This window comes from Nuphar pumila, chromosome 5 (assembly GCF_984573655.1).
Source record: "Nuphar pumila chromosome 5, dmNupPumi1.hap1.1, whole genome shotgun sequence".
Lineage (NCBI taxonomy): Eukaryota > Viridiplantae > Streptophyta > Magnoliopsida > Nymphaeales > Nymphaeaceae > Nuphar > Nuphar pumila.
The window spans coordinates 112,169,672-112,193,386 of record NC_143253.1 but is presented as its reverse complement, the minus strand read 5'-3'; the positions used below and the strand labels follow the sequence as shown (position 1 = coordinate 112,193,386).

Genomic DNA, 23,715 nt, shown 5'->3' with positions numbered 1-23,715 from the left:
ACCCTACAAGAAATTCCCGCGTGCTAAGGATCAATTATATGAGGACAAATTTCGTGGATGGGCCTCTCCAATAAACGGCCTCGCAGTACGCCACGCTATCTGAGTCGGGTAGCTCCTTGTGGCAGACATGTGGGGTCCACTCGGGTCCGGATGTGTGCTCCAAAACCCGCCATAGTCGAGCCACGTATAAATAGACGTCACCGGTATCGCTATCTCTCTTTCTCTTATTTTCTTCTCGTCTCTTCTGTTCATCGTGTGAGGCGAGGTAACCGGCAATAAATACTACCTACTCTCTCTCTCTCTCTCTGAAGGAGGAGGAGGAGGAGGAGATCTCGGTTAGGATCAAAGAGCCTTCGTTTCAGGTCAGATTTGTCTTGTCCGGAGTGCCGCGAGAGTGATCGAGGTGAAGAATTCCCGCAATTTCTTTTCTTAATTTCATCTATTCTTTGCTTGTTCTATATTTTTTTTGTTGATTGATCAGATTCCGTAGCTATTTCATTTGTTTTTCTTTCTCTGTTTTCTTTTCCTGATTCGAGTTGTTAGCGTTTGGATCTGATCGTGCCGTCCTCAGAAGCCAAACGAACCTTTAGTTCTACCGCTACGAACCGATTCGTGCTTCTGTTTTTTTACCTCTTGGAATCTGATTTCTGGTTTTCGGGTTCCGTCTGAGAGGGTCTGTTTGTTTGTGAGTATGTGTTTCCGGGACGTTTCTCGCCCTCGTCCTTTCCGTAATGACCATGCGCAAAGGGCAGCCTGGTCAGCATATGCATGTCTTTTGGGAAATCGTAGAGGGTAAAGTCCGGACGCAATTCGTCTGGAGAAGGGTTGCCACTGTTGCAGTGTTACTCTCCCAGGGACATATTGGTCATTGAGAAACAATTATAGAGTTTCAGGTAATATCTGAAAATGGAAATTAGTTTGACCTGCCGTTCTCTTTTTCTGTGATGATAATTCGATAGGAAATCTCAGCCTCGTTTTTTACCTTTATAAAAGGAATTCTCATATTTGTCCTTTGTAACTTTATAACAACTTCTTCTGATCCTTAATTATTTGAGGGCATATATATATATATATATATATATTTATTTATTTATTTATATCAGAAATGCCTAATTCACAAGAAGTTTACACCCACCCTTAATATTTGGTTGCTACCAACCTAGCTAGAAATCGCGAGTGGTATCCCATCGAGTCAATGGGCCTCACAGATTTATTGAGCATGACATATTTAATAGAGAACACACTTTGGATCATGTTTTTTTCTTCATTCTGACATAATTTTTTTGAACCATGCAATTTTCAAGTATCGTGGACCATTGATTTTTTAGGTCCTCAAAAAGTTGATCCACCACTCATTTTCTGCTAACAAACGTGGTAGGTCAATTTTTTAAGGTCCAAACCTTTAAAAAATCTAAACAAAAAGAAAATTGAGATTTTCTAGTCAATGTACTCTCTCTCTCTCTCTCTCTATATATATATATATAGGGTAATTGAAATATGTTTACCAGCAAAAACATGTTTTTTTTTTTGTATAAACTAAGATTTTCATAAAAAAAAATCTTAAATTTTACTGTATGAATGTCATTTAGATGCTTGATTTTATATAATCATACTCTTGAATCATCCGATTGTTATGTATAAGAAAAATCTTTTAAGGCTTGAAAATCATGGCTCAAAATTTTTGTAAATATTCAAGTACCAAAAAATCATATTTCTTGATCGAAAACATATGATCCAACAGTGAATTCCTAGCAAATGGACCACGCCAAGTGCATATGCAACGTTAGATTTGCAAAAAAAAAAAAATTGAAATTGCCTAGTTCATGTTTTTTGCTGGTAAACATATTCCAGTTTTTCTATATATATAATTTATTTATTTATTTATCGGTTTGTTTATTTATTTATTTGCCGCACTTCGTTGCTCAACTTCGGCTGCAGAAGACAAAATATATTCTCAAATTACCAAATCTGATATTCTTTTCTTGAGAGGTTTACGTGCGAGGACAGCCACGTGACGTGGTCATTCCGATAGCGGGTAGATGCCTTCCCGGGTGAAGAGGGAAGAAAAGTTAAAGTAGAGAAATAGGGTTCCAAACGGGTCCGATTGGGTCTGATCCATGTTGATTCTGATCCAGTTTCAATAAAACGATGGCTACATGAAGTCCACACTTGTATGTTACCGGGGTTCTCTTAACAGTTCTGAATTTAATCGTAGATATCGCCGATATTTTGAACATTCCCCTGGATTTATTTATAGAAACTCAAATTGCTATTAAAATCTCCATCTATTTTCACTTTCTCGTGATTTTATCCTTATTTTTTTTGTAGTTTTTACTTTTTATAGTTTACATGTTTTTATTTGTTTATATTTATAAGCGAAAAATGAATTTGAGGTTTTTTCTGATATTTTGTAAAAACAAAAAATTCTAATTTATGGCAAGATATGTGACAATGCTTTTGGACACCGCTGGGTTTTTAAGTAGCAACCAGGGATTTGGTTATCCACTATGCAGGTCCAATTGGGGATAAAATCCAGGTTCTTCTTTACATCACAGAGTAGCACAGATTGACTTAGAAGTCAAGCCCCATTATATTATGCTGCCAGTTGTACGAAAGCAGGGGTGGCTTTTGGAAATAACAAAAAGAGTGATCCACATGTGAAAGCCCACAGCTTGGTGACTTTTGTTTTGAGATAGCTTGGAGATAACACATCATTTTCATTTCATAATTGCACAAAAGCATGCTATTTTTTTTTTTTAAGTCTTCTTTTAAAATAATATTGGGTTGGACTTGGACCACGTTGATAAAAGTTTTTTTAAACGGGATTTTGCCTGCTATTATTTCTTTGGGAGGCTTTAAAATTTCTGTGTTTTTTTTCATGTGTTAGTGATAAAAGCTTTTCTAAACGGGATTTTGCCCGCTATTAATTTTTTTAGAGGTTTTAAAATTTTCGCTTTTCTCATGTTTTATTTGTAATACCTCTGCAAAATAAAATAAAAAGAAATGGATAAAAACAATATAAAGTTTTCACGCAATGCGGGGTGGTCGTGGGCCCCACCCAGACTTTGCCTCTCTAGGGGACAGGTTCATTAAGGGGGCATTTGCGTGTCACGGAAAATCTGGGTTTTCCTCAGAAACTTATTGATGGGAATGCGTTTCTGTTGACCCCATAATGCCAAAACAAACATGGCATCGTGAAAACGCCTCGACGGGTGTGTCATTTTACATGCTAGGACCCCTTTTTTCCGATTCAGTTTCCACGGCAGTGGAATCCACTGAAGGGGTGCCGAGCAAACACCCCCTAAGTGGCCTGGTTCACGGCAAGGGTTCCTCAAAGACAATAAAAAGTTCAAGGGGTTCTCCCAATATGCTGATTTGAAAACAAATATATAAGGATAAATTTGTGATATGTGTGATCTTGTGGATAAACATTTTTAATTGAGTACAATTTTATTGAGGCTTTTTATCATTTTATAGTTTTTGTTTTCCGCAATTTTTTCAAAGTGGCACCATGTTTGTTGCTATAGGTTGGATATGGATCAAAATAAAAGTGAACCAAGTAGGTTGAGGGCCCGCAGGAACTTGCTGCCTAGCAACTTTGAGTTGCTAGGTGGGTCCAGTCCTAATCGTCTCCTGGATCAGGACCTGACCCATTGCAAGCTCTACCTACAGACAAGGGTACTTTTTTCTGGTTTGGGGAGCTCTTTTTGGACCTTATCGTGGTTGGATTGTCCGATCCGAGTCCACCGGTTTTAGCCAACTTGGTGATTCGGAAATGTCGGGTCGAGTGGCCTGTTTGGTTTGTTCTGGTGGGTCCCGACCCACCACTGGACTCTTGTCTGACTTGGGTGGGTTGGATCTGTTTTTGACTTGGAGCTTCCATGCGCGCCTTGTTTGTCGCCACAGTCAACACCGATATTTTGGATTTTTTGTCACAAGAAGTTCACTTGAGGTAAAAATCTTGATAAAATTTTTTTATGAGAAATTGAAATACCCTTTGTTTTGAATAACATCGTGATATTATTGTTTTTTGTTTTGTTTTCTTATATTTTTACAAGTGTTTTTTGTTATTCTTTACATAAAGTACTGTGATTTTGTCAGGGTAGCACAAGCCTGACTGGGCTATGGTCAGTGTTCTTTCGCTTGTTTTGTATCCTAATTGGGTTTCTCAATCGGAACCAAGTGCCTGGAGCAAAGTAGATAGTACAAGATGCAGATTCTATCTAAATGGGTTGATTCTGGGAGATTCTGAATCTTAGAAAATCATGATTGTGATGAGAAAATCATGAACTGTGGAGCCTTTTCCTAGTGAGCTAAGAGCATACCTTTCAGCAGTATATACAAGCTAAGGGCAACTAGATCCTGACTAGTAAAGTCAGAACCTCTTGCGAAAATTTCATTTAGGGGCCACCTTTTTGCCCTTAATCTCAAAAAAGCGGCCTGATGTTTCTGAATTGCCGGAGATGGGCTTGTGTTTTTTCCAGAAACTTTCAAACAGAGGCCTCGGCTTAATGTAACTTCATCGTCTTGTTAAGTGTTAACAGTGATTCTTTTGAGTTTTATTACACTTTGGAATCGAAAAATATTCATTTACCCTCATGGAAAAGATAAGGTAGGTATTTTGGTCATTTGAGGGCATTAGCGACTTTTTGACTAAATTTAACTGAAATTAAACGGGTAATGGTCAATGATGAGAGTAGTAAGACTCTGTTGGGTTGTTTTTAGAAAAACAGAGACCCATATTACGAAATTCAGCAACATGAACCGCTTTTTATAATTAAGAGCAAAACGTTGGTCCCAAACGAAAATTTTCCAACCCTTTTCTAGGCTTATTGACGGCGCACCGGAGCTTAACTACCGGTAGGGCTGGTAAAAGAACCGAGCGGCTTGTGACTTGGCTCTGTTTGGTTTGTCGCAAACTTGTTCATGATCCCTTCGTCTAGTTGACGAGCGAGGCAACGAGCAGTTCCTTTAGCTTAAACTAGTCGAGCTCGAACATATGGTGTTCGTCTGGGCTGGACAGAACTCGTATAGATAAAAAAATAAAAAATAAAAAATAAATATATATATATATATATATTATAAGTATAATATATAAAAAATGTATAAAAACACGAGCACGAGCTGATGAGAATAACCAGATCGTACAGTAAGGGTTTAAATTTAATGAACGAGGATGCCTATTGACGCCCATATTAAATATTGTTAAATATGCGCATATATAAATCACATCATCTTAGTTGTACTATCATTTGGTACAACATTGAAACTTAACCAGCTGGTCTTACCGAGTGTGGAGTAGGTGAGGAGGCGTTGTATTGTACAATCTTTACAATTGCCTTTCCCCCCAAAACGGGGGGCCGTACATGGGCTACTTTTTTTTTTCTTGAATTGAATGCCACGAGTTAATCAATTGTTAAATGCCCCACTCAACAGTTACTTTCGATAGCGGGGAGCTGCGGGACATCTGACATCTTTTAATTTCACACTCTACCCCACACTGTCATCCCCTCATGGTTGGCTACCTTTTTGTATGTGTGAGAAAGACAAACCATTCTCTTTTTTTTTTCAAGAAATAAAAGAAAAAGTTGAAAAACTCAATTTGCATCTTCAGTTGTACAGGAGAAAATTGCTCATGGTGGGTGGTGTTAATGCCCGCTGCAGCTACTTGTGTGTGATGAGAAGGGGTTGGTGGTGACCAAGTTCTGGATTCTAAGATGGCGACCGATATGGACGGAGCTTACTGTGAGTGGCCTCATGACGGGCTAGCGGATGGGGACGACTCTCAGGTGACTAGGGACTCCCTTGATTTTTGTTTATTTTGGTGTTCTTGTGAAATTTGTTTTGCATGGATTCGTGTTGTGTTGTAGTAGAGGTCTGTGTCTATATGGACCTCAAACATGCATGCACCTCTTGTTGGTTACATGTCATTCTCATGGCTTTGAGGTGTTCAGTCACTTTTCAGCTGTTTTGCTGTAACTAATTTTTTTGGGGGTGACGTTTTCCGGGGGGGGGGGGGGGGAAGGAAAAAGACTAACAGAAATCTTGTTCATCAACTTTCTACAGGGTAATCTTTCTGTTGTCAAGCTGAGATATCTCTCTCTTTTTTTTTTCTTGTTTAAGTTCTAAAGGGTATTCTTTTGTTCTCGAACTACAGCCTGTCTTTTTTCTTTTAACTCTTGTTTTGTTTGAATGTTGTATGTAATGCTATATGATTTTTGGCTCTTCAATATTGGCTGTCTTCCTCTGGAACATAATCTTTGATTCTTTCCATATTTTCGGATTCAACGCTTGAGTCGCTGAATTGCAGAATTTTGTTTTGCTTTGTTTTTGCTTTTTTCTTCTTCTTTTTTCTCTTTTTTAGCTTTTCGTTCGACATGCTAATGTTCAGAATTTGGAGAAAGCCAAGGTGCTTGGGGTGCAAGTTTTGAAGAGTGCACCTGATGAATTGGAAACTAGCAAAGGCATATAAGGAAGAAATGTAGAGGATATTATGCCCTTGGAACAAATTGAAAGCCTTTTGGAGTAAATCCATGCATAGAAAAAGTGAAAGATAATAAACCATTCAACTTTCCTAATTCGTGATGGTAATCATTGTTATCCATGATGGTACTGTTTCTTTTTGTGATTTTGAACTTCCATTGATGAAGGGCTGAGGGAGTTAGGTGGTGAACTACTGAAGTGTATGTACTCCGCTATGGCAGTTACTTTGCCCCTTTATACTTGTTATTGTCATCAAGTTAGTCGATAACTCGACAATGAATAAATTGGGTGAGTATGAACCTATCATGATGCTAGGTTAGCTAAGTGTCCTCACTTTTAGGGCGATGCCCCGTGGACATGTCTGATTTGAGTCACAGTCTCTCATATTGATTATCTGTGATAATTTGCATTTTTATGACAAAAATGATTTATTCTTGGACGAAAATTTGCCTCATCAACATGATCCTGTTTCTGTTTTTCATGTGTATACTATAACTAGTTTATATGTGTATCTATCCCAGGGAGAATCTACCTCTGGGGTGCTGGATCAAGGTTCGGTATCCTTTGGAAGATTTGCAGCTGAGTCACTTTCATGGGAAAAATGGTCTGTCTTCTCGCATAATAGATGCCAGGAAGAATTGGAAAAGTTCAAGGCTCCTGGGTTGGTTGCACAAAAGAAGGCATATTTTGAAGAGTACTACAAAAAAATTAGAGCTCTTAAGAAACTGCAGGAAGTTCAACAGGATGCACATGGACTGGATTCTGGAGGTGTTGGCAGTCACCCCACTGGTGTTGACCGTTACTCAAATGGTGAAGTGGACTACCACCAACACATTGAAGAGCAGACCTGTGAATCCACTGATAACTGTTCGACATTTCTTCCCAAAGAATCAGAAAGTTTTAGTAATGAAAGAACGCATCAGAATGATCAATGTATGCAGAATGGTGAAGCAGTTGATGCAATCATAACTGATGTTCTAGAGGCCTATTCCTTGGACCCAGATCTCTCTGCATCTAATTTGAATGAATCACAAAGCTGTGTAAAGGATGAAACATTGATGGAGAACAAGCCCAATGGCAGTCTTGAAGATACAATCAAGGGGCAACATGAAAGTTCTTTGTCCATTGTTGGACCAGCAATAATTACTCAAGAGGAAATTGCACAGCCGCAATCACCCTTAAACCCATGCAAAAACATAAAGACAACTCAAGGAAGCAATCAACTTAACAAGGTCGAGTTGAATATCAAGAGATACAAGGAGCAGACGTCCCTTAAGGTATGACAAAGTTCTGTACATTCTGTTTTTTTTGTCTTCTTTCTGATTCACTTTATACATCATCTTACCAATTTTGATTTGAAACTGACCTGCTTTGCAAAGGCTGCTGTTTCGGGTAGAAATACTAGAAACTTGGGATCATTTCATAAGGTAATATAGGTTATATTAATTACACTTTCTAATAATGTGAAAGCAAGCTCAGAAGTCTGTTCTTATTTTGTAATTGAACCTAAGAAGGCTGCTGCACAAAGTACAAACCATCAGAAGTTAGAACATAAACCTAAGCTCCCATCTAAAGTGCTTAAAGGACCCACTGGAAAGGCCAACGGGACTGATTCAGTGAAAAGAAAGATCAATGTGATCTCCAGAGCTTCCAAGTCTGCCTCCTCACAAAGAGTACCCATCATCACTCCAAGTCCATCTCTTGCAGCACTACAGAAGAAAATTGTTCCTCCTAAAGTTGAAAGCACTTTATCCATGAATTCTAGTCTTAAAACCTCAAAAATGGTGACAAGAATGTCTGTTCGTAAAGAAGAGCCATCACGCATACTGGTAATCTTTCAACCTCTTTGTCGAAAACTTTTATTTGGTCATAAATGTTAATTCTTCACACGATATAAAGAAGCTGAGTTAATCTCCAACATTATGGATTAGTCATATAATAGTTTCATGCTGATAATATAGAATTGTGTAAGTCTCTGGTCTGTTGCTACTGCTAATCCACTTAATATTGGAAAGAGTGGGAATAATGATTACCCAAGCCATGTTTTTTTCTTTTTTTATTAATTGGAAAGCTGGGTATTGGGTAATAATCCCCATGGGATTCAAAACCAAGACCCCTCAGTTATGACAGTGTGGCCTAACCATCCAGCTCAATTGACGTCATTTTGCAAGCCATTCTTCTGAATTTAAGAGTGGATGTCCTCACTAGAAAATGACTGCTGAAGCTATGCTTATGTAATTTGTTGTTCAATAACTTCTCTTGCTTGCAGAACACGTCAAAAGTGATGCCAGCAAGCAGCAATGTCCGAAAGGCAGCTGCAGATAATAAAAGGTCAAGTTTGTTGTACTGTATTTGGTGTTCTAACTGTTCTAGATAGTAAATGTTAAAGCGTATAAGATAGAATTGCTAGGTTGGTTTTGAAATGATGGAACTTAAAAGGTTATTTTGATTTCAGAGTTCTTGAAGAGGGAGCTAGAAAGCCAGGGATGTTGAATAGGCATCATACCAGAGTTAAGAGAACAGCTGCAGCGGACTGCAGACCAAGCACCATGTAATACTAGCAAATATCTTAAGAGCTGGATTATAATTTCTGCAGAACAATGTTTTTTGTCAAAACACTATCTTGCTTTTCACATTTTTTTTCTCTGTGCTATCTAAAGTTTGAATCTATGTTTTGACTGCAGTATAAGGATTAGGCAATGAGTAAAGGTCTTAAATAATGTATCTGCACATTTTCCTTGTGGACAGTTCTACTGGTTATGGCAATATATCAAGTCAAAGTAAAGGGCGGGACTTTAGCCTTAGACGTGATTCCAGAGCAGCAAATGAGGAGGTGGGCCTCTTCTTCCATTGACATAAAGATTGTGATTGTGCTACATTTAATTTGGGTTTGTTTTGAATTTTGAGTTGCAAATGTGTGATACTCTTTATCATATTAGGTGACATAAAATCTACTTGAATAGGAACCACGATGGACATATTCTATTGCTAGAAAATTATCTGTTACAAGTGCATCACTGTGCACATTCTTTAGAAAATGATCCATTCAGTTTTATTACTGGTAGACAAGGTAGATGTTATTAGAGGCTCATGATTGATTAAATGTTGTTGGAGGTTTATAAAAATGGATCATATTTTCTTGTAGTGTCCTGCAATTAATAATGAGAAACCCAGTTTTCTTTCCCCTTGCTCTTCATATCCAGAAGAGACTCAATATTTTGACTCCACTTTGATGAGAGTGGAAATTTCAAGAATTTAAGTGTCAGTTTCCTCATCCTAGTTCTGTTATGAATCCCATTCTCTCTCTCTCTCTCTCTCTCTCTCTGACGTTGCAGACATGAACACCATAACGAACTAGGTTGACTTAATGCCTATTAGCTTGCTTAAGTTCTTTCCTTCGAGCAGCAGGTCAGTTTGGCATTATTTTAGTTTAAAGATGCTGCTAGGTGGTGCCCTGCTCAGTTTCATTATAAGATCGCCAACACAGCTGAAATAGCTTCTATATGAACTGTATTCAAGTTGAATCGGGCAGTTGTGAATGAGTGGCCTGAACGCAAAATGGTGATGATTAGGTTTGCTTGTATTCTATGAGATGAAAATGGTGCTTAAATTCATTCAAGTGTGACTTTTAAAACGATGATGGAATTTTTTTTGTCTGCTTATATGCAGTTTTCTCAGATCTTTTACTGTGTAGAACCATAAAGATTTCTAGCTTGACTTTGAAGAGGCTCTCTTAGGCAAAACTCATCTTCAGTTATTTTCACCATTTGACATGACAACACGTCTTGAGCCACAGCATAATGGACATGTTGCTTGTCAACCATCTTTGAATCAAGTTTAATTCTGAGAGTTTCTTTGATGCAACTCAAGGGTTCAAAGCCCATTAATACTTTAACTTCAGTTGTATTATGAATGTAATGCTATCGTTTACCTTTTTCCAGCAACTTACTTTCCTTTGTTTCATTGTCCCTGTTTGATATGAAGTTGAAGGATAGTTCTGGAGTGAAGGAAGCTGAGAAGAAGAATCAGGCAAAGGTAAAGGCTTTTTCTTTTAAACTCTATCTATATCAGACTAAAATCGGTCTTTGGATATCTCTAATAAGATACTTCCATGTCAAAGTTCTAAACCAGTGACAGGTTCCTCGAACAGTGATTTAAAGTTCTTGAGACAACTTGTAGAAGGTTATGGATCTCCAGAGATATTGACCTTAAAATTAAAAGCCCATGTTTACTGCCTAGAGAAATTTGAGGCCTTTCAATCTTTTTCTAAAAATGGTTCACATTTATGGTCTCATGGTACAATGCTGAATTATATATGCAGGAGACAGAGAAATCCAAGCTGTCAGTATTCAGTTCCAATAAGAAGTTTACTGCAACACCACTGCCTCGATTTTACAAGAATATGCCTTCTAATCCAGAGCAGAAACAGGTGAAACTTCAACTTATTCATGACTTTTAGAACCAAATGGGAATTAGTTTGCCCAAGGTTTTCAAGTGGCCTTTATTTTATTAACAAAACAACAAAAAAGGAATCTTTTAGAGGAACCAACTGTTCACATGGAGCAAGTGATAACTTCGAGCAGTTTTACACAAAAATGGATATAACATCTGTCATCTATGTATGAAGGGCATGGGGACTGCAGGCATTGAACATGAGTGTGGATTGTCCCCATGTGTGGCCTGGCCGAATTGTGTTCGGTCAAACCAACTCCCTAGGCAATCGATCTGAAGCCTAGATTTTGCAGATTACTCATATTTCTTTGCGTACTTAAATTCCTAACATCTTGGTTGCAGATTCCTCCAAGTAGACCGGCTAACTTGTTATCAGGCAGTGGAAAGCCCAGGTATTCCATGTCTCTAAGCTTCACACTTGGATTCTGTCTTTCTAGCTTTAAGTTTATGTTAGTGATTTAATGGCAATACAACCAATGTAGGCAACCAATAAGGTACTGGCGATGACTTCCACATGAAAGATGAGCAGCCTTATGTAAATGCCATAGGGTCTCTCTCTCTCTCTCTCTCTCTCTGCAGGAGAGTGATTTTCAATACAGAAAGTTCCACTACATGAAAGATTGTTTGTTTTAGTAGCACATAAATTTGTAGACGCAGAGAAATACAAATAATGATAGAAGGATCATGTATGAAGAGGGTATGTCTGTCATTTTATGACAGTCTGTAAAGTGGTTCAATAGATAGTTCCTAGCTCATGGTTGTTTGAATGAAGATCATGTGTAACTTTTCTGTCCTGATATGTGATCTGTACATCCTTGTTAAGATGGAGAATTTTCATTACAAGCCCATGCCAAGCTGCTGCTGTCCATCACGAAGTTGGAGAGCTCTCAACTTGGATTTGAATGGCTCTATGGATAGATCAAGATAATGGTCTTTTTGGTCTCTGAAATTGCCTCAGAAGCATCATTTGTCATTTCCTTGACAGGTGATCATTCAAAAAAATTTTGTTTCTTGGTGTCTCATCATATAGCTGGGACGGGTTAGGTTTATTATTTGTTTGGGATTTGCTCTAATTGGTAGTCTCTCTTTTTTTCTTTTTCCATTTTTGATAGACAAGTTGGGTTAGGCAAAACCCTACCCCTAACTGAGTTAACCCGTCAATGAATGATGTTAACATTCTTTAGAGATCTAAAAACCATTGAAATCTATCAAGCCTGAATCGCGCTAACATCATCCTTTGCCCTCCTGATAATATGCTAATCCCGAATGTACACAGAATATGGAATAGAGGTTATTGTTCTTTCTTGCATATGTAAACCATACATACGACATCATCATAAAAAAATCAATATACAACATGCAAGGAAAGAATATCCTTTAATTTTAAGATCAATATGGTAAATGTATGACAAACGGAGACTCTATTTTTACAACAAATCTCAGCACATCCCTAACTTTAAAATACATTCGGTTTCCTAATACCTCCCCTCAAGGTGGAGCATAATGCCCAACTTGCTTTCAAGGTAAAAAAAAACAAAAACAATGTTGGTACCTTTAAAATAAAAATAAATAAAGTTTTAAGCTTTAGTGAACATGTTTGTCTAATGTTGATTTGATGGAATATACTGAAGGTGGAGAAAGCCACTTTGGACTTTCTCACTTACAACAGGGCAATCAATTTCTCTTTGGATTGACATGCTGGGGTTAGGCAGATCCCTACCAGTTACATTTGATCAAAACCATTCAAACATCATTATCTAAAGGAAATCAGTCTGGTGGTTTGTCTTTCCAAATTCTATGGTAACCAAGGACTGCATATATGGTGAGGTTCTTAGTAACTGTATTATACTCCTTTGGAATCCAAATGCATCGACATCTTTGTATTTCGGCAAAAAATTGAACGACCCACATGTCCATTCTAGCATTTGCTGATCTCCCTTCAATATCCTGATCGAAAACAGTCACTACATCCTGCCTTAAGGACTCAATGATCAGCTGTTGCGAGTCTGCCTTGCCAAGCAAAATTCCCCCCTCCCCCCCCCCCCACTTCCATTCTCTTTCTCCTGCTGAATGGCGTCTCACAATCCAGCCCATCTGATGAAACCTGCCCATGTTATCCCGGACAGCCAGACCGATGCACCACTGTAAACGGGCACTGTAGTCCATCCTTCCTGAGGTGGCCTCCATGGATTGGCAAAGATCCAATTTGATTTAATGCAGGGATGGACCCAGAAACTTTTATTGGGGGAAGGGGCCAAACATAAACCAATTTTTTTTTTCATTTTAAGTTTTGGCCATATTTAATTTTTTTTTACCTATGTTGGGAGCAGCCAAATAAAGGCTCCCATATAAGTTTCAGGTTCTTGGGCGGGTCAGGGCCCCCAGTCCTAATGTAAGTCCTTCTTGCTTAAGTCTTGCTTAAAATGGGTAGTAAGTGCTCCCAAATGCCATTCAAAATGTCTGCATAAAGGCAATCAATTTCGATAATCAAGAAAGAGTGAAATCTTTTTTCCCATATCCTTTTCTTACACTCTAAATTACATTTGGTTTCTATTAGTCAAAATCTCCTTCAGCCAAGGGTTTCATCAATCGAAGCCCTACCAAGATGCAGTCAGTGAAGGGGGTTTTCCCTTGGCCTAGGCCACACAAAAAAAATCTACTTCCACCACTCCCATTTTCTTTTGTAGTTGTCATTTGGCTGAAACTAACTAAACTTTAAGAAAATTGCATGTGTTATCATTGACCGAGTATCCAGTACACCATTGATATGCACACTTGTTGGATCATTTTTTAGATCACACAGTTTCACAATCGTCATCATGATATAAAACACGAAATAAATCATGAAATATAACAGTGTAAATAACATGATAAACAGACGACATAAACAATAACAGGGTGCAGGCATGTCGGTTTCCGCAAACAACCAAAATCCAGACGACAGCATAAGAGCAAACAGATGCATAGAACACAATGAAAACAACGAACGCATGTTAATACTGTGCAAAAGGCTAAGGCGTACGAAAGTACTTCCCTTAGAGAAGATTCGCCCCCATATACTGTGCAGATCAGGGTCCGGCGTCCTTCCCCCAGGATACAATAGCCACGACGAACCGAACGGTGCACTCCGACGGATCGTCCTTCGAAAACAGCCTCTTCGAACTAAAGTTGCAGAACAACCCCTTTCGGGATAACTCACAGGAAAGAGAGAGAGAGAGAGTAATAGGGGAGATGGAAAATCGCAGAGCTCTAGGAATTCGTCTGTCTCAGCCTCTTTTTGTAACCCCAGCCCTCACCACGCTTTTATAACCCACGAACGGTTATGAAACGTGGAAGGACCCGTTACGGATTCTGAGGAAACGTGATCCGTTAACGGTCTTCGAAAGATCGAGACTCGTTACGGAATCCAAGGGGCCATAACGGGCACAGAATACGAGGAGTTGTGACCCGTTATCCATTCCCATAACCCGTTACCGAATCTAAAAAAACCAAAGAAACCTTGGGTAAAAAGATACTTTGTCTTGATTGGATATGGCCCTAAAGGGCCAATTACCCGAACCCGAGCCCGAACCCGGCTCGGCTCGGCACGGCGGGCGGACGCGCGTGTGTGTGGTGGTCATCCCACTCCCTTGTTCTCAGGAACAAGTGTATGAGTTCACTAGTTGCTTATAAAGCCCTCAGAAAACTCAAGCAAAAGCAATATGAGACTATTCCACCTCATCAAGACCACTTCCTCTAAACAACCCATGTTTCTTCTTTGAATTCTTTCTCCCTACCTTCTTACACCTAACAACACTTACTCTGGATCGTGATTGTTACCCAATCAAGAGGGTGCAGCATCCATTTGGTTGCTTACAATCACTTTAGATTAATCATAGGGCAGACATTCGTTAAAGGATGAATACATGGTTAAAAATCTTTTGCATTCAAACGGACCGGTAAAAGATGAGTAAAAAAAGCAACAAATAATATAACAGGTTTGATCCAATTTTAATTTTGTAAATGAAATAAAAAGAATATATATATATATGGTGTGTGCACACAACTACCTGTTCGATAGAGGCAGTGCTTCCTTCCCCTTAGTGAGGGTTGCAGGTGGGGTCGAGAGAATGAGGAAAAGGAAGAGAGAGACCTCCTACCTAATTTCTTATTCCTTCTTACCCCAATGTCCTTTATAAGCAAGCATATATGCCTTCAAACCCTCTAGGGTCCCAATGGCTAGTATAGGAATGACAAGATTTAAATGCAAAGTCACAGGCAAAAAGTAACCTTTCTTTTATTGGACAAAGAGGATGCTTAGGCACTCTTTGCACCATGACCCACATGCAACTCGTCTTAAAAGGAGTGTGAAAGCTTTGTGGCAATGATCTAAGTTAAGCTTTAGAGAGTGCAGAAGTGAATTGGAGGCTGCGTATATCTCATGCACGCTTAGCGCATTGAAAGTCTTTGAAAAATCCAAGTCGAGCAAGTCGAAAGCATAGCAATGCCTTTGGCGTAAAAGCAATCAAACCAACTAAGGATGTGTGTATCGCCTTCTCGTGACGAGCACATAAGCAATCGAGGGTCGAAAAGCCAACAACGTGTTCAAACAAGTATCACAAACATTAGAGAATATTGAGTTCCAATGAAGCACCGAACGGGGCAAAAAATGAGTCCTGGGGCCTGTGGTCCATCCGAGACGTAATGTGGATCTTACGAGAGACCTTTTGTTGCGATAGAAAAGGTTCATGAGACCCCCTTCCCATTGAAGTCAATTGCTAGAATGACATAGTGAAACTCTCTAGGTAAGAGAAATCATTGTTGGGACGGCAATATGGGGAGCAAGAGCGAGCCTCAATGCATGCTTTATATGCCCAAGAAGAGAATTTTCTTTGTACATCAATTTGCTACCCATGAGATAAAGTTGCCTCTTCAAGACCGTATGGGTATAATACCAATACAAGCCACAGAAAGGGTCCATATATAAGTGTTTTAAGATTTCACCCCTACTACTAGTAGGGACCCAAAAAATACTTGGAGAAGTATAATTTTTTACTTAGTCAGATTCTTGAAAAGTGCTCTCGAACAAAGGATCGAATTTTGATAAACCGATGACACCTTGTTCGTCCCTAGGTGAAGTTGTTCATTTTCTCGTTCCAATTTCATGAACATGTTTTTCATATATGATTGAATAGGAGAATACCAAACGATGTGCCATGAAATACCTTCAGTTGCAAACATGAAGTTGAGTCGGGTTGCGAGTGACACGACACCCTCAAACATAGAATAAGGCCAAGGGTGGCTCAAGGTGCTCTAAGGCATGGAGCATGAAGTTGAGCAGATGCACTTGAGATAGAAGATGCACACCAATGCTTACTTGCCGAGATGCTACCAAATATGTTGTGTACCACAACATGTCATAACCATTGTCATGAGCTTTCCACATAGTAACATGCACATCACCATAGGCACCACCACAAAGCACACCATATCTTGCTGGTGACAAACCAAGTTGGGAACAAAATGCTCAATGTGATTAAGATTGAGATCACATAAATTTGTGTCATTTTAGAAGTATCTTTTCTACATATCATTTTTCGTGTTCTAACTATTTTCTTTAAAAAAACTTGCATTCTTAAAGAAGAAGAAAATTTCATTAGTCTTGCTGAGAAAGATGTGTTTTAAACAGAGTTCCACTAATTATTTTTCTAAAGACGTGTTTAGGGATGGCAGTGGACCGGGGGAAAGCGGGGCCCCGCCTCGCCCCATTTGGACCGGGGATGAAGGGTATGAAACAGGGATTGAGGCGGGGACGAAGGTTAAAATCCATCCCCATTCGGGGATGGAGACGGGGATGGACGTGCACTTTTCCCCGCCCCGCTCCGTCCCCACCACGATCCCCGCCCCAACCCCGCCCCGACCACTTTTCCCCGCAATACCCCCCTCATCCCTGTTTGAACCGGGGATGGAGGGCATGAAACATGGATGAAGGCGGGGGTGGAGGATAAAATCCATCCCCACCGAGGATGGAGGCGGGGGTGAAGGATAAAATCTTGAGGCGGGGCGGGGGTGGAGACCTTGTCCCCCGCCCCGCCCCACTGCCATCCCTAGACGTGTTTCTATGAGATCAGTTGGCAACTTAGGTAATATTGCTCGTAGTATTGGGTGTGAACCAAACTCATAAATTGATGACCCAATCCAATCCTTGGACCATAGTATTTGATTTTTTTTTAAAGAATGGCCCACATCAAAGGTGGCTTTATATTTACAAAAATGACACTAATTTCAGGATGTTTCTATTATTCCAATTAATTGAATACACCTAAAGTTAATATAGAGTTTAAAGTTAGTTAAATGCAAGTAAGCCAGCTAAGGCTAGGGTCTTAATAAGTTGAATTGAGCTTGGCTTATTTGGCTCGAGATGGAGAAAAACAAGCTGTCCTTGAGCAAGGGAATGTAAGCTCAGCTCCCTCCACTCATTTATAAGGGTGTCATCGTGTCTGGGTTTGGTTCGGACCCTGATGGAACCAGACTTGAATCAGAATTTCGGGTATGGTATTGTGTTCAGACCCAGGTCTAATCGGGTCTACCATAAGAAAAATCATACCCGATAAGAACTACATGAACCAAACCTGAACCACACTCGATAAAATAATGATTTTTTATCATTTTTACATTGAAAATTTGCGGGTCTTAATCCGAACTCGGGTTGGGCCCTGGTCTGGTATAAAATTTCACAAACTATACTCGGGTCCATGTATTAATCAGACCTTCGGGTCCAAACTCAAGTCTTAATCGGGTCTTTTTATTTATCACCATACCCGGATCCTATAGGGTTTGGTCTGGGTAAACCCAACCCGTTGACACCCTTACTCATTTATCCTATCCCTAATCGGATTCAGATGAGATATGACTAATCCCAAATTTCACTAATGGGATGTAGATTCAAATTCGGCTCCATTTCATACAGTGAAAAACTCATACTGTACCTGCTTATGTACATGTAAACAGATTTGGATATCCATCCTGTTCCGATAATCAAAACTATATCCACAACTACTAGTTAGGATCATAGTGACAAAAGGTAAAAACGGCAAAATATTGTCAGCCAAAAACTCGTGAGAAGTTGTTTTTTTTTTAAATCTTGACAATAAAAAATAAATTTAAAATATAAAAATTATTTTTAAAAGAAAACATAAATAAAAACCTAAAACCATACGGTTTTTTCATGATAAATAGCTGATAAAAACATAAATATCGCGTTTGTTGAAAAACTTGCAAGAAATTACCGTTTTTATCTTTCGGGTAATTTCTCACTATATTTTCTCAATATTTGTCACTATGGTTAGAATTCTGATCGCTGCCCAATATTCATATTTGGATTCGGAACTACCATGATCCGGACGTGTCGAATGTGCAACTCGTAAGTATAGACACGACACTTCTACGTGAGGAGGAAGAGTCTGACACGACGCGTACGGGGAGACCATTCCCCGCAACCAGCGGGTCTCCGTAAAACCCTTTTGCCCGCGAATCTAGCACCACATCCGTCATTTGACCCGACCCATTGACAAGCCAACTGCTCTCACCTGGCGCTCTGTCGTCGCGGGCCCCTGCAAAAGGCACCGGGACCGCAGATCAAGAAAGCCAGCTAGGCTCGGAGTGCACGAACCTGAGGTTATTATCCGAACCTACTAGACCACGACACAGCTGGCTCCAGGCTGTTTAACTAGTGCCCTCTCTCTCTCTCTCTCCGTTCGCTTGAGGGTTCGTCCCCTCTCTGTGCTCTCCGATCGTCCATCTTCGTTCCGGCCAGTCGCCTCGCCGGTCGTACTGGTTTCCAGTAGCCTGTCGCCGGATTCAACCTGGTTCTTCCCGGAAAATGCGCGCTCATCCGGCCATCTCTCCGACGCGGCGGGATCGTGCGCGCTCGTGATAATGCGGACCATCGGGAAACTCACCGGAGAGGTACGGATGGACCTCTCTCTCTCTATCTATCGCGGTGACTTCCGTTTAGGTTTGGATTCTCGTGTTTTAGGGTTTGGATAGTGGTACGCGGGTTTTTTTTTTTGGTGGTGAATGGTCTGTAGATGTTATATTATTTGTGTTTGGTAGAAATTGTTTCGGTTGTGAGGGTATCTGTCCGGTTGAGTCGGGAATCGGACGGTTTCTTTAGCGAGCTCGTGAGTTGATGATGCTTTTGGGCGGAAAATGATTTGTGTTTTTGGAGTTTGGGGGGGGGGGGGGTATTGCAGAGAATGTTTAGGATTTCGTGGGGAAATTTTCGCATTTGTTTCTATAAATCTTCGATGCTTCCCGGAAAATTAGTTTGCAAAAGAATGTTTAGGTTTTTAACTTTCCTTACGAATTTTTCTTTACAAACTGTAAGTAATGTTAAAAAAAACCTGAACGTGTAATGCATGCGTGCGTGTAATTAAAAGTTACGTCTTTCTCCCTATATTTGGTGTTCTTTAATGGGTGCGTGGAGTTAAAACTTGCATATTTCTCCCTATATTTGGTGTTTGTTACTAGTCGAAAGGTTTAAGTTTATCTCGAAATTGTTGTTTTTAACTTCTGATATCCCCTCTTTCTTTCGCCTCTATGTTTTAGGAATACTTGGTTTGGTTGAACGTAAGCGGGTTCATTTGGTTAGGTTTTGGAAAAATGTAACAGAATGCAAGTGCTACTCTCGGTCAAATTTGTGTGTTTCTGTGTCGATAGAGTGCTAGTTGTGAAGAATTCTATGGGGTTTTAGTCCATTTGTGTTTATCTCTTGGTATAATCATTTAGCGACGATGAATTCATTTTGTGGTCTGATGTTGATGCATGGCGGTTGCGGTTGCGGTTTGGTGTCATGTTAGGATTTAAGCGGTTCAGTTCACAAGCTCTCTGTGGTCTCTGATTTGTACTTCTCTTTTAATTTCCTTTCCTTTTGAAAAATTATGCACGGCTGATGGAAAAGGAAGAAAGGTGAAGAAGATTCTTATGACTTGAGAATCAATGTTTTCGGACTGTGAATCTTATTTGCTTGTTTTGGCCGTTTCCCCTGTTTCTTACAGTCATGTGTTAAACTTGGTTTTGGATTTCATTGAACTCAAGTGACAGATGTGGATGTATATATCAAGGATGTTCAACACAACATCGACCAACCATCATAGTGCTTGTGATCGTAATGCCACCAGTTTGGTTGAAGCAATGTAGGGACTCTTTGGAATGGTTCAATGATCTTCTGATGCAGCTATAGGATTAGAGACACGCTTTTTTGCTTCTGAGTCTATAGATCTTGCATCCTTTTCGGTTACAGAATCATTTTGAATTGGAAGGATGCTATTTCTTCTATATACTTGAAGGATCCTAATCCTTGGCAACCTGCGGAAGCTTCCTAGTTAGAGAAGGGTATCTTTGTATCCATGCTGGAAGAGAGCATGCGCTTCATTCGAGCTTTGGGTGATGCCCCTGACCAGACTCTCGACCGATGCACTCGGTGTGGTGACAATTTGTCTAGTGGTTCTGTTGGTATTGCTGGGTGTGTTTTGCATTTTATACCTACTTTTCTTCCATTCTCTTGTCAAACGACAGGGATTTCTGCCGTTGAGTTATTTTAATGGCCCTTGGGTAGTCCGTATCATGCTTATTGCATTAGCCATTTGGTGGGGCTTTGGAGAAATTGTGCGTCTGGATCTTCTTAGAAGTGAGAATAGGATTCTGCATTCCTTGAGTCAGCTATGGCAGAAGAATCTGTGCAGGCTCTACATTCTTTCAAGTTTTGGTTTTGCGGAGCCGAGTCTCTTTGTTACTATGGTGCTTTTGCTTCGTGGTTCTATTCAGAAAAGAGATTCAGGGACACTAAGCGGGCAGTGGAATGCAAAGACTATTGCTCATGTTCTCCTCTTTTGCCTTCCCATTTTCATCTTGCAGCTGGTTATTCTATTTGTTGGTCCCATTTTCACCAAAGAAGAAGGTTTCAAGGACAGATTGAAGAAAATCCCCATCTACTTCATTCAGGCTTATTCTGTTGGGCATAATACTAACGAGCCTATCCTCTGCATGTACCCTTTGCTGAGTACTGTTCTTCATGGACTCTTTGCATCCCTGTTGATTGGTTATCTCTTCTATCTTGGGGCAAGAATGGTTTCCTTGGTGATCAACGGAGGCCTCCAAAAAAGGATTTACTATTTGCTACTCTCGGTTGTCGGTTTGCTTCCTATCCGGATTCTATTTCTGGGCTTTACTGTTTTGACGAAGCCAGGAGAGCTAGCATATGAAGTTCTTGAGTTCTTGGCATTCCTAGCACTGTTCTCTTGTACAACAGTTGCGATTGGGATTCTCGTCTATTTTCCTGTTGCTGATTCATTAGAACTCAGGGGCTGGAGCATGGAAACCGGTACAAGGGGAGGTGGAACTTCGACCAGGCCTGCATCATTGGTTGTCAGCGATCACGACGATGATAATGCTTCGCTTATTGCTAACCAGAGCATCATTGAGTTGGTTTCAACAAACAGCAGTGCAAGGATCTCCGATGACGAATCAACAAAGCGTGGGTCTATCTCTTTCCGGACCATGCTGAAAGATGTCCAACCCGCGGAATTTGAGGAAGTCAATCTTTTCTCTGGTAGCGCCCTCCACCTCTCCTCTCCTCCTGAATCTCCGGCACTTCCAGGATGGCCCAGAGCACAAATTATAGGAGCCCCCCATTCCTCTGCACAAAGTTGATATTGAAGTTCCTTTCTTATCTTCTATTCCATCTTTTTGGCTCAACAGTTGTAATATTTTTTACCTGTTTTTTTCTTCTTCTTTTCTTTTCCTTTATAATCATGAAAACATACCAAATGTTGGGTTGAACTTTGGAATCACATTGTTACTAAAAGACCATCCTGTGCGATACTAACTTATCAGGTGGGTACAGAAGGGGCATACATTTTAACTGTGGCCTCTTTGTTTTTTGTTATCAATTTTGTGAAAATTATGTAAAGGGGTTGAAGCTAAAATTAATAAGGATTGTGCTGGTTGTTAGGGGTGGGAACTTTTTCCTGCAATGTTTCTCGTTAGCTCTTTTTGGGGTTTCTGTGCAGATGCATCAATAATAGAAGGCTTGATGGAAGACTACTGTTTGAGTCAGGTTAGTTATGTAGAAACCTTGTTGTCAATGTTCCCCTTTCCTTTCTTTAGCCAAATGTTTAAAGGCAGCAAACAAGCTTGTGTTCATGTTGCTTTTTCTTGTAGGGATTGATGGTCCAGGTCAAAATATAAACTGTGTTGTAGGTTCCATCAAAGACGTGATTGCAACTGCTTGTCCAGTCTCTCATCTCTGTCTATCTAGGCCGGTGTGTTTTTTGAATACTGATAATGGAGACAGCGTGTAGTGGAAGAAGTCCTGTGATCATCGTGGTCACGTCTTGGAGGTATTGGTGGGGAGGTGTGCCAGAGTCTTGCTTTACCCTTCACATTGCACGGTGATCCCCACCATCCGTGCCATGCTGTTGCTGTCTGTTGATATTGGTTTCAGGGCCTGCACCTCCAGAGTCTAAAAACAATCCTGTTAAGAAAATTATAGTCTGATCACAGTAGTAGGGCATCATGATTTTTGTTAAGTGTGGCCTTGGCTTTAACCACATTGTCAAATACATGCAATATTGATCGGAGGCCCTGATGCATCGCCCTTATCCCTCTTTCAGATCCAGATCTTTGTTCTCACAGATTGTCCTTGTGTTCCTTTCTATCTTTTTTGTAGAAGTGGTGGTCAATTGTGGGTGGTCTGTAGCCTGGAATCTCTGGAGAAGTGTTCCTGGGGAACCTGTTCTTACATTAGAATCTAGAGGAGGAGGGCCCATAGAACAAAACCCATTTTACTAATGACCATTGACCTAATCAGATAAAGTGATGATTGTTAAGATAACCGTTTGACTAGTTTAAGATCTGCTTGAATGCTTTTGGTGAAGTGGTCGGTTCTGGTATTTGTGGTTCTTTGCACCATTGGTCCTCTTAATTCTACCTAATCAAGTTACCGGTTTGTGCTGGCCCTGGTGCACTTATTTAGTTTAAAGTTGTATTCCATTTAATCAAATGGTTCGAGCTTAGGTTGACTGTTAGGAAATGGTTACTGAACTGCATTAGGTCAGGGTTTCATCGTGTTTTCGTTGCTCTGGTGGTCCTCTTGTTGGTTGTACCACATAATATGAAAGGGTTGAGCTGCTTTTTTTTGGTGTTTTTCTTTCTTTCTTTGGTTGGTTACCATGTGTGGTAAAAGGTTGGAGTTGAGGATTGAGTTGCTAGCAAACAAGTAAAAATTTTCTTTTCATTACGCAAGGTTTCAGGTTTAGCATTAATCTCTCCTTGTGATGCTGCGAGTTGTACCTCATTAAGCGAAACAGCGTGTTTGCCTTTATCTCCTTGTGTCGATTATTGATTCCATGGTCGCCCTGTGTTTTGTGTTAAGAGATTAGCTAGGCCAATGTTAATGTAAGAAGATTGCTTTGCCCCCATCGTATCAGGTCAATATGGTTTCACATTTTAGTATTAATGCATCCAATTAGGTCGGTGGCAAAAAATCAAGGCAAGGAGTCTTGGTCGTCGATCTAGGCTTTGCACAGCTGTAAAGGCATGGCCGCCCTGAAGTGAACATTGAAAGCATTAAACCCTAATGTAGACGGGTTCCCACGCAAGAGAGGCTTCGGCCATGGTGCGTAACCGGTGGCACAAACTGACAAAAGGATTCAGTCTATATTTTATAGAGTTGCAGGTGGCTTTACAACTCACACTACCATATCCCATGCGGAAGGCCCAGCTATGTTCCCAAGTAAA

The 23,715-nt window shown here is 40.1% G+C and overlaps 2 protein-coding genes across 12 annotated transcripts; both read left to right on the top strand.

Moving 5' to 3' along the window:
- The first annotated feature begins 243 nt into the window (after window positions 1-243).
- LOC149838149 (uncharacterized) lies at window positions 244-11,781 on the top strand. Of its 11 annotated transcripts, none has more exons than XM_090006411.1 (13): window positions 244-403; window positions 5,437-5,531; window positions 5,623-5,789; window positions 7,005-7,760; window positions 7,863-7,910; window positions 7,998-8,312; window positions 8,753-8,814; window positions 8,939-9,034; window positions 9,232-9,316; window positions 10,468-10,518; window positions 10,805-10,912; window positions 11,278-11,327; window positions 11,418-11,781. In XM_090006411.1, the coding sequence occupies exons 3-13, from the start codon at window positions 5,718-5,720 to the stop codon at window positions 11,440-11,442; spliced, it is 1,668 nt and encodes a 555-aa protein (XP_089862537.1). In that variant the 5' UTR covers window positions 244-403; window positions 5,437-5,531; window positions 5,623-5,717; the 3' UTR covers window positions 11,443-11,781. The 11 variants fall into 11 exon arrangements, with proteins under 11 accessions (XP_089862537.1, XP_089862530.1, XP_089862531.1 ...); XM_090006404.1 differs by having other exon boundaries at window positions 7,995-8,312; XM_090006405.1 differs by having other exon boundaries at window positions 5,615-5,789; window positions 7,995-8,312.
- A 6,891-nt stretch (window positions 11,782-18,672) lies between these two features.
- Window positions 18,673-21,950, top strand: LOC149838148 (uncharacterized). The gene is made up of 2 exons (XM_090006420.1): window positions 18,673-18,882; window positions 20,494-21,950. Exons 1-2 carry the CDS (start codon window positions 18,853-18,855, stop codon window positions 21,625-21,627), a joined length of 1,164 nt encoding a protein of 387 aa, XP_089862546.1. The 5' UTR covers window positions 18,673-18,852; the 3' UTR covers window positions 21,628-21,950.
- Window positions 21,951-23,715: the final 1,765 nt, after the last annotated feature.